The sequence below is a fragment of the Cavia porcellus genome, unplaced genomic scaffold, assembly GCF_034190915.1.
Source record: "Cavia porcellus strain 051 isolate PalLab524CR breed Dunkin Hartley unplaced genomic scaffold, mCavPor4.1 scaffold_17, whole genome shotgun sequence".
NCBI classification, from domain to species: domain Eukaryota; kingdom Metazoa; phylum Chordata; class Mammalia; order Rodentia; family Caviidae; genus Cavia; species Cavia porcellus.
The window spans coordinates 61,568,725-61,580,231 of NW_026947500.1; the positions used below are offsets into that span (position 1 = coordinate 61,568,725).

An 11,507-nucleotide genomic window follows, 5' to 3' on the forward strand; every position below is an offset into this window, starting at 1 on the left:
AAAAGACCAAAGAAAGCAAATGCTAACCAGGACCTGAGAACTGATGGGTAACTAGTAAGAGGCAACTAGTTGTGAGAAACTGTGAAGGTTAACCATTTCTGAGGTGGGTATCTAGTGGTGACAGTTAGCTGTGGTTAACCAGCAATGGCTATTTGTGGGTAAGTAGTAAGGGGTAATAGCAATGGTTAACTAGTTCTGGGTAACTAGTTGTGGTAACTACCAATGGAAAAAACTTGCTCAAATGCTGTCTCTGAGGAATACATATGTTTTTGAAGCTTGAGCTTGCAAATAATGGCCATTTAACATGCTCCCGTGGACTTGAAGCACTGATGGTACATGCACGACTTACAAAAGTTATTAGATTTGGGGCTGGGAATTTAGCTCAGCGGCATAAGTGCCTGCCTTGCAAGCGCACAGTCATGAGTTCGATCCCTGGTACCAAAAAAAAAAAAAAAAAAACCCCATTAAAAGTTATTAGATTCATTTGTAACACTAGAGATGCAGGATCCCCGGTGTGACAGTCACACATACACTGCCAGCTGTTTAAGCTGATGGGAATGTAACACATTCAAATCAGGGCCCCGCAGTGGTTTGATTTTGCTTAGTTCAGAAGTTTTATCATTTTTGGGTTTCGTTATAATTCAGTTGGTAGTTTGTAAATTACTTCTTCAGTTTCACTGATTGATGTTGGATCACTCAGGATTTTATGTCTTCTTGATTCAACTTTGGTAATTCATATGTGTCTAGGAATTTATCAATTTCTTCTGCATTTTCCATTTTATTTGAGTAAGCTTCTCAAAGTAGTGAATGTGATCTGAATTTTGGCAGACTTCATTGTGGTTTTGCCTTTTTAATTTCTCACTGCCTGTATTTGGATCCTTTATTTACTCATTTTGGTGAGGCTGGTTGAGGGTTTGTCCACTTTGTTTCATCTTTCAAAGAGCTAACTCTTTGATACTCTCATGCTTCATATTTTTATCTCAATTTCATTAATTTCTGCTCTAATCTTTATAACTTACTTCCTTCTACTAGCTTTAGGTCTGGATTATTTTTGTTTTTCTAGGACCTTCAGGTACACTATTATGTGATTTATTTGAGCCTGCTCTGTTTTTTTGATGTGGGAATTCACAGCAATAAAATTCCCTCTTAGAACTGCTTTCATGGTACCTCATAGATTCTGGTACATCACACTCGCATTATTGTTGGATTGTAAGACCTAATTTCTTCTTTAATCTGTGATACATAGACTGTTTTATAGGGTATTATTTATGTTTTAATGTGTTTGCATAGTTTCTGTGTTTTTTTTTTTTTTTGCTATTGATTTTCACTTTCATTGCACTATGATTTGATAATATGAATGGGGGCATTTTTTTTTTTTTTTTGTCGGTACCGGGGATCGAACTCACGACTGCCTGCTTGCAAGGCAGGCGCTTATGCCACTGACCTAAATCCCCAGCCCCTAAAATCATCTCTTTAGTTCATGTCTGCTTTTCAGAGATGTCCTCTGAGCATAGCTAGCTCTTGACCTTTGCTTCTGACTCAGGCTCCAACCACTTCCATTTATTTGAGAAGTGATGTTGTAGCCTATTTAACCCAGCGCACAGTCCTTTAGGAATGGGCTGCAGTACTGATTATAACATCCCACCCAGGTAGTCCAGATCTGACATACAGGGAAGCCAGCTGATAGCAACAACTACATCACCTTTCCTAAAGTGCAATCAGCAACAATAACAGCATCTACTTCAACTTGGATATTGACAAACCCTAAGAACTAACAATGTGCCATCCTTAACCACAGAACAGAGATCTATAGTTAGAGTACAAACTCTAAGGGAAACCAGATATTGATAGAAAATATCTATTCAGTAGAACAACTTTAACTCCATTCACAATAAAATAGTGTTCAGTCACAGTAGGAATATTTAATTGTGGACCTGTGGTTCTGTGCTTTTCAGATGTGGTTTCTGGTATAAGGCATGCCGCTGGATTGTGCTCCTGGATCCATTCTGATAGTCTGTGCCTTTTGATTGGTGAATTGAATCCATCCATATTGATAGTTGTAACTGACAGGGATCGACTTATCCCTACAATTGCATTATTTACTTGCCTTTTTGAACTCTCTCCCTTCTCTATTTAATTGCTTGCCCTATGAGATGCATTCATTCAATTGGATTTTTTTTACTGTTAACTGAATTTTTTTTTCTAGGAATTCTCTGAGATTTTTTTTGAGTATTTATTTGGTCGTGAATTTCATTAGGTATTCTTTATCATGTGAATATTTTATTTCTCCATCAATTTTGAGAGATAATTTTGCAGCATCTATCAATCTGGGTTGGAAGTTGTTTTCTTTTCTTTTATTTATGGAAAAATGTAAAACAAAATTTCATAACAAAATAATAAGAGGATAACACTAGTTAATACACTGAGTATTGTTATCTTTAAAGTAGTTAATCAGAGTGCAAGATATGGGTATAAAAAATTCTCCAGATGATAAAAATCACAAACCTTTCCTTTTAATGAACCAAGACAAACTGGTGATATAACTACCTTGTATTTTGGTTTTTCCCTTTTCATTTCTTCCTTTCCCCTTAAACCAATCCTTGTTCCTTTTTCCCTTTGAAGAATTTCTTCCCATTTCACAATACCTATTGTACGTTTTGGACCTTATTTACTCTTACAGTTCATCATGCCAAGGAGACAATATGATAGTTATACATGTGAGTCTGATTTATCTCACTTATGTGTATGGTCTCTAGTTGTATCCAAAGTCTCAAATTATCTTTATTTATGACTAAGACTCCACTGTATAAAGAGACCACACCTTTTTACACATTCCTCAGTTGATGGGCATTTGGGTTGTTTCCAAGACATAATGACTATAAATTGTGCTGCTATAAATCACTGCTGTATGATGTTTTTTAATTCTTCTGGAAAGATAGCCAGAAGGAGGATGGCTGACTTGAATGGGACTTTAATCCTAGTTCTTTAGTTTCCACAGTGGTTGTACCAGTCTGTTCCCCCATTAACTGTGGAGAAGGGTTACTTTTTCCTCACAGCTCCTCCAGCATTGTTATTGGTTGATTTCTTGATGATAGTCATTTTTTCTGGAGTGAGATGGAATCTCAGTGTTGTTTTAATTTGTATCTTTCTACTGACCAAAGATACTGAAAATTTTTTCATGTATTTATTTGCCATTTGTATTTCTTCATGTAAGAAGTGCTTACTAATCTCAGACTCCCATTTTTGGATTGGGTCTTTGAATTTGGGAAACTTTATTTTTTCAGTTCTTTATACGTTCTAAAGAGAAGTCCTTTGTCTGAGGGACACCTGGCCCCTTTTTCAAATATAAGATGGCCTAGTGTGTTTGGATTTGTGCTGCATCTGAAGCTGTTTTCTTTTAGGGTTTGAAGCAATTTATTTCGTGTCTGTGTTGAGCTGTATTTCTAATGGAGTTTCCTTTTTTAAAATGAATTTTCCTTTATAAACGGTTCTTTGCTTTTCCCTAACAACTTTTGTATTTTTTTTTTTGTCTTTTTCGTTTTTATTGGTACCAGGGATTGAACTCACGACTGTCTGCTTGCAAGGCAGGCACTTATGCCGCTGAGCTAAATCCCCAGCCCCTTCCCTAACAACTTTTAAGATTCCATTCTTGTTTTAGGTTTCTGGCATTTTTATGACTGTTGTTACTAATTATTTTGTTTTGTTTTTTGAGACATGGTGTCACTATTCCACTATCTACAGGATTCAAGGTAGCTTTAAACTCACCATGAGTCCAGGTTGGCCTTCAACTCACGGAGATCCTCCTGCCTCAGTCTCCTGAGTGCAAGGGTTACAGGAATGTGCCACCACATCCAGTTTTTATGTTTTAATCATTATGTGCATTTTTTGATCATGGTTATTTACGGTTCAATATGTCTCACTTATCTTCATACTAAATTTTTTTTTTATGTCTGGAAGGTTTTCTACTATTATTTCTGTAAACAGGTGTTTATAAGTCCTTTGTGTTGTGTTCTGATTTTTAATTCCAATTACTCTTATATTAATCTTCTTTGAGTCATCTAGCAGCTATTGGACCCATTTTTCATGTTCTCTTGTTTTTTTTAAATGTATCCTTCATTATTTCATCATTATCTACTAGATCTGACACTCTGTCCTCACACTGTTCATTTCTGCTGTCCATACTTTTAATAATATTTTTAACCTCTTGGGTTTTCCTTTGTAACATTTTTATGGACTTCCATTCTTTTCTGTACTGGACATTCATGCGTTGCATCTTTCTTTATCACCACTAGATTTTTATTAGTGTCTTCTCTAGACTCACTGATTATTTGCTCCATGTGTTTAGTTATACCGTCTTTGAATTTGCCAAGTCACTTACTGTTTTGTTACTGACATTGATATCTATAATGCCGATACATTGTGTCAACTTGAGAAGTTTAGAAGTTTAACTAAATGACTCAGCGGGCAGCCAGGGTCCTCACTGTGTGAACATCCTCAGCCTGTGCAACAGGAGTGAATTCAGGAAGATGGTGTGAGTGCTGCATCCACCCTGAGGGTGCCGGTAGCCTGCTGACCGTATGAGGGGTCCCCCCACTTCTGCTTTTGTTGCTTTTGCTTGGACTATTGCTCCTGTGCCATGCCACCCTGCCTTGGAGCCAGCTGATGGCAGACTGAAACTTCCACAAATGGTAAGCTAAATAAACCTTTCCTTCCTTAGTTTTGGGTGTTGGGTATTTTGTCTCAGCAACGAGAGAAAAATAACCAAGACAATATCCTTTCAGACATTTCTGCTGTGTGGTTTATGATTTACTACTCCTCAGTGTTTTCTGGGTTAATTTTGATGGAGTTGGGAGTTTTTGGAGGCATTTTGTAGCCTTGTTTTGTTTGTTTTCTGTGCTGATGTTTACATCTTTTTTGGTGCAGTGCCTTGTTCTTTGGCAGTGAACAACTGTATTGTTTATGACCCTCTAGCACTCTAGATACTGGCATACAGAGAAAACCAGTTGACAGCACTGACCGTGTCACCTTGGCTATAGTAGTATACTGGTGACAAAAATGGAGTCCAATAACTAGATACTTAAAAACCTTAATAATGTCTTATAAACCCCCATTAACTACAACAAAGAAGTCATGATTTTAGTGTAGATAGTTAGGTAATCCGGATAGTGACCTATAGTATAACAGACCACTAGTTTCAGATGGATGTATGCAGAGGTACAAAAGCTCAAGCAGACTACTGTCCTAAATGCCTCCTACTTTAGATCTAAAGATTATTCCCACCAAACCTGGGACTCCCCCAGAGACTACAGGGTCCATGATCTCCCACCAAACCTGGGATCCCCCCAGAGACTACAGGTCTCATGATCTTCCTGATCTGAGGTAGAGTGTCTCCAGGGAATCTCAGGAGATGTCATTTTCTTCAAGCCTTTGTCCTACGGCTACATCTCACCTGATCTCTGCTGCAGGGTTCCACTTCAACCTGGAGTGAAACTCTTCTCCTGGATGTTGGTCTCATCCTCAATCAGGTTGGTCTTTTTTTAAAAAAATCTTTTTGTCTTAACTTTTAAAAAAATATACATACACATATGTTATTTCTTTCAGCTTCTCATACTAATGAGACAATGCAATATTTACACATGCATGTGTTATTTATTTCACTAATGAGTATGCTCTCAAGTTGCATTACTAAAAAAGGCTCCAGTTTATCCTTCTTTATGGCTGAGTAGTACTCAATTGTATAAAAATACCACATCTTTTTCTTATCCATTCCTCAGTCAATGAGCATTTAGGTTGTTTCTGAGATCTGGCTCTTACAAATTGTGCTGTTATAAACATGGGTGCACATAATACCAGTGTGGTATGATGTTTTTTAATTCTTTTGGGAAGATACCCAGCAGGGGAAGCTAGGTTGAATGGGACCTCTAGTCCTAGCTTTTGAGGAATCTCCACACTGATTTGAATCAGTCTACACTCCCAGCAACAGTGAATCCCCCACAGCCCCTCCAGCATTTGTTATTGCTTGATTTCTTGATAGTAGCCATTCTCTTGGGGTGAGGTGAATATCAACGTAAGGCTGATCTTCTGACTGTCACCCTGCTGCCTTGTGTTGAGGAGAACCAAGGTGCAGAGCTGCTAAGATTTGGCAGTTTGGCTGGCCCTCCTCCTGGCCCACACAGAGCGTGTGAGGCACTGGTATTGGGATTGGGGTGGCAGCTCGCTCATTTACCACAAGAGAGATGAGGCTGCAGTTGTTGGTGGGGCAGGGTGGAGCCTCTCCTCTCCCCTCCCCCAGGGTATTTGAGGTGGCCTGTGTTGATGGTAGAGTGGGGCAAGGCCTCTCTCCTCTCCTTGGGGCACTTTAGGCATCTCCTTTGGGTGGTGTGAGCTGGGTGAGACCTCTCTCCTGGCCTGTGTGCAAACAAGCTATGGGTGTAAATGGCAGGGTCAAGGCTGTGCTATTACTAAATGAATTGTAGCACTAGGTTTAGTCTCACTCCAACCATAAAAACCCAGAATATTGCCTTAAAAGTTATAAATGTCACATGTATGTCCTGAGTCTCACTGGCCATGCGTAGTCTTTTTTTCTTGTAGTTTATTTTTTTTAATCAGCACCAGGGATTGAACTCATGACCACGCACTTGCAAGGCAGGCGCTTCTGCTGCTGAGCTAAATCCCCAGCCCCAGGCTCTGCATAATCTAATCCTTTAAATTTTTCTTCAAATAGCACAAAAATCAAATTCAACTTTTCATTGTAGCTAGTCAAACTCTTTCCCACCTTTTGAGTATAATAATGCTTGGACTAGAACTCTCACTATAATATTCTAATTCAAGGGAAAAGAAACTATTCATTAGGAGGTATTTATTTTACATTAGGTTTGAGCAAATTATATCTCTTCTCAGATGTCTTGGTTAATATTCTCTTGTTGCTGAGACAAATACTAAGTGCCCAAAATTAAGGAAGGAAAGGTTTATTTAATTCACAGTATGTGGAGATTTCAGTCCACAATTAACTGGCTCCAAGGTGAGATGGCATGGCACAGGGGCAACACTTTCAGGAAGAAGACAGCAAAACAAGATCAAAAAGGGGGAAGACCAAGCCTCTTTTCCTCCCTTATACTGTACACAAGACATCTCTCTCTAGGGTGGGTGCAGCACTCACAAAACCCCCTTGCCCTCCTCTTGCACAGGCTGAGGATGTTTACCAAGTGAGGACCCTGGCCCCCTGCTGAGTCAGTTAACCTTTTAAACTTCTCAAGTTAACACAGTGAACAGCGTCCTACAGTGAGTGGTAAGGGCATGTCCTCCACACCCCAGGATGTGGAGCTCCTGAGTTACTTAGTTAAGCTTCTGGACTTCTTGAATTTACACAATGTATCAACCATAACACCAGATGTGTGTACAAATGAAAGCTCAGGGCAAGTCTCCTTCTGATGGTGAATCCCTCTTGCTCACTGGTGTGATGTTTGATCCCAGGAGGCCACAGACTGGTGGTTCACACACTGTGGACCCCACCCATACACCTTCTAAACTTAAGTCTGGCAGGAAACAAAACCTGGGTAAATCATGACCCATTTTCTGGGGTATAGACTTTTGGGGAGGAGGCAGAAGAGAGAATTGGGAGGATGGAGGGAGTTTGCAAGTGACCGAAACTTGATATATACATATATGGCAATGGCTGGGTGAATCCGTTTAATATCTACCACTTATATGTATTAAAAATGAGAAATATGGAGAAAAAAGAATCTCTGGAGTAGGTACCACCTCTTCCTTGAATATAAGTATTATGAGAGAAATGTGTACATATAAAACACAAAGTAATACCTCAAGTTATAGAAACTGGATTTTAATGTAAAAAGATAAAAATAATTGTAGGGTGAAATAAAACAGTTATAAGGAAAGAGTATTTTTTCTGCTCGTATGAAACAATGTTACAAAACTATCAACTCTTCACATCCTAGTCTCACAGAAAGAGTTTGGCTGTTACAAGATCACTGGAGGGGCAGGATTGCTATTACAAGAAACAAGGCAGTTGGAAATGTCTCTTATGGTGAAACCCTCTCTCCCGCGGCCTCACATCGGGACCCTCCAACAGTCTCTGCTCCTGTTCCCCTCTGGTTCTCAGCCCTTTCCTCCGGGTCGCTCATCCTCTCTGCCTCCCTGGCCAGCCTGTCTGCCTGCAAGGCCTTGGCCAGTCTCTCCCTGGCTTTCTTCACCTTCTCCATCTGACTCTGGATGTCTGCAGCAGTGACCTGCTGGTTGTAAGCGGGAGGTAAAAGATGGAAAGCTTCCGGGATCATCTCTGTGCAAAACGGAGACAGGCCAAGGGTGGCATGCAGGCTCTCAACAGCGGGCTGGCCCCGGGATCCACGGCGATGTGCTACAGTCATCACTCTGGAGGCTTTTGCAAAATCCGATTGGCTTAAAACTTCTCCTTTGGTGCCTTGGTGCCTGACTGCCTGCAGCCTCCAGCTTGCGCAGAGCTGCTGGGGCTTCTCCAGCTCGTCCTCCTGTGGACCACAATTGACCTCATTGCCAGGGTGGGCGGTGATGAGAGTCACCGGCCTCGGGAAGATGCAGCTGGTCAGTCTCACGGGGAGGGCGGAACCCGCGGCGGGTCTTTGCTTTGCCTTGGAGGCATGAACTTGTTTCTTCTGTAAATTCTGGGATATCATGCGTTTGTGCTTTCCCTTTAAGACAGAATAAAAGGTGAAATTTAAACGAAATGGGAGATGAAGACTGCTCCCCGCTCTGGAGAATTTCCTGGGTTCCTTGAGCTCTTTCCCCTTCCCCTCCCTGCAGAAATATCTGAAATCACACTGCATCACAGCCATCTGGAAAGTTTGTTACAACTCAGATGTTAGGGACCCAAGTGGGCCTGGGGTGGGCCTCAGCCTCAGACCCTGTCCCTGCATCCTCCTCTGAGGATGTGACTCGCTTCTCTTCCCTGTCACTATCCTCTTTTTGCTGCTGCCCCCCAGCCTAGCTGGATCTGAGAGGGCAGGACTACAAGCTTCACACACAGCGATTGACGCACCACACGTAAAACTGTGTAAGCACAGGCTCCGACATCCACATGTGACAAAATCAGCATGCAGTGCTTTTCTCGAATTAAAACTCATCATTTAAGCAGTGCCTAGCCGCATCTTTAATTTTACTCAATAAGTACTAACATTTAGGAAAATTTCCCTAAGACATCATTTGTTTGAAGAGTAGCTCTCAGTTGTCCACCATCTGTATGTCTGTAGTCCCAGCTATCTGAGAGGCTGAGGCAGGAGGATGTCTTGGATTTAGGAATCCAAAAAAAGTCTGAACAATATACTAGCACTCTATTTTCAAAAAAGAAAAGAATAACTGTGCAAATTAAAGAGTTTTTTTCTCTCTTCCATGTGTAGACTGAGTCCAGTGTCTTTGCTTCACAATGAATCAACTTCCCAGCACATTTTTTATGTTTTATTTTGAGAGAGGGCCTTGCTTACTTGCTATATTTCCCAGGCTGGGTACAAATTTGCAGTCCTCCTGTCTTAGGCTTCTAGAGTGCTGGGATTATAGGCATGCATCACCACACACAGTTTAAGGAGGTTTAACCAGAGGGAAAAGTACACCAAGCACATGCTTGCCATCCTGACTCACCCCACACTCACCACACAAGGCTGGCTCGGTGCTGTGTGTGTTGCTGGCTCCCCCATGGTCACTGCTGCCGTCTGGCCGGCTCTGTTCTTGAGATGCAGACAGGCTGAGACTTGCTGCAAAATGCAGCAAGACCCGCATCTCCGTCCCCTTTTATTAAGGAGGGGAAAAGATATCCCGGCCCGAGTTGAAGTTAACCCGCCCATAATCCAATCAGCAGATAATCTAGTCTTCGGATCAACCATGGGACACATCCGTGGGTCATGAAGGAGTCTTAAATCCCTTTTTCAGCAGCAAAATATGTAGAGTTACTGGCATTGTTAAATACTTTCCATGAAGAAAATGTTAAATACATTTCTCGCTCAGTTTGCAGTTAAGATCAGCAATATTTTTTATTAGAGCATTTAACATTTTAATTGGCAAGTAACAATTGTATGTGTTTACAGGATAAAATCTGATCTTTTGATCTGTGGGATTTGATCTATGCAGGTTTAATCTATCTCACATATCTACTAGCTCATCAATATATTATTAATATCGGAATTAAACCATTTTATTGGGGTACAGTGATTGAACCTGGGGCCTGTACAGTACTAAAATAAGATCCCACCCCCTTTTTTACAATTTTAATTTTTATTTTTAAAACTTGAGACAGTGTCTTCTTCTTTTTTTTGAGACAGTAACTTCCTAAATTACTAAGTTGCCCAGACTGGGCTCAAATTACCCTCTTCCTGCTTGGCCACCCAGCATTCTATGCTCATAGGCAAGCAGCACCAAGTCCAGTGGATAGCAGTACTTTAAATAGACTTGCAATATTTAAACATATTTAAATAAACTGTATAGAATTAGTAGGTTTGTGTAAATTTTCATATATAACTGGCTGAGAGAAAAAATGAGAGACTACGTAAAAACTCGTCAGTAAAATATCTAATACACTTTTTATCAACTCTATGTAACATTTCACACAGGTAATAAAAAGAAATTACTATTTTGTGCGGGAAAATTTTATGTAATTACGGTTAAATTTGATATTTCATCCTTCATCCTCCTACCCTACCCTGTCATTTAGTTGAAAGAGGTCTCTTTATTGGATGTCTTTGAATTAAATAATTTATTATTCCACTGTTTTCTTTATAAACTTATTGGTTATAATTACATGCAGATCTGAGAAAATATAAGAATGATTAAATTGTGGATTCCTTACTTAAACTTTAATACACTGTCATTACTCTCTCTCCCAGGTGCATGTTTCATTGGGTAAAAACAAAACCATCGATAGTGTTAATGTCTTTCATTTTTGGTAGTTCATTAATTTTATCGTTGGTGTAATAAAATATGCTTCTGTTTTGGGAGATTCATATTTATATATAACACTTCTACATGCTTTCCTTTTCCATATTCTCTTCCCTCCTCTTTTCTCCGTGCCTCCCTCTTACACAGAAAAGACTGCCTTTAATTACTTTCTGTATTCAAATTTGTGTTTCAAGAGACAGGGTGAAGTGTGGTAAACAAAACAATCTTTTAAGAAGGCAAAAATAACAAAGAGAAAGAAATGCTAAGACATGTTTTTATTTACATACTCTAATTGTGTTTTGTTGTGGTTTGTATCTAGATCCCCCCACGGCCTAAGGCTCTAAGGGGGTGGACTTTAGGAGGACTATTGGACTATGGGAGTTTGTAACTAACTTGCCATTTATAGGTGGGGTCAGGTCAGATGCGGGTTACTGGGGTTTTAGCTCCCTCCTAGATCCTCCCTGGTTGTCTCTCTGCTTCCTGTCACCATAAGCAGCACTCACTCCTCTGCTATGTGTCCTCTGTCCCTCCTGGAAGCCAACCAAATACGGCCAAAACCTCTACAAACTCTTAGCCAAAACAAATCT

At 40.2% G+C, this 11,507-nt stretch overlaps 1 protein-coding gene across 1 annotated transcript; it reads right to left on the reverse strand.

The window, feature by feature from the left end:
• Positions 1-8,042: 8,042 nt before the first annotated feature.
• Mbd3l1 (methyl-CpG binding domain protein 3 like 1) lies at positions 8,043-9,768 on the reverse strand. Its single transcript, XM_013151585.2, has 2 exons — positions 9,631-9,768; positions 8,043-8,687 (listed from the first exon to the last, which is right to left on the reverse strand). The coding sequence occupies exons 1-2, from the start codon at positions 9,766-9,768 to the stop codon at positions 8,043-8,045; spliced, it is 783 nt and encodes a 260-aa protein (XP_013007039.2).
• Between the last annotated feature and the right edge of the window lie 1,739 nt (positions 9,769-11,507).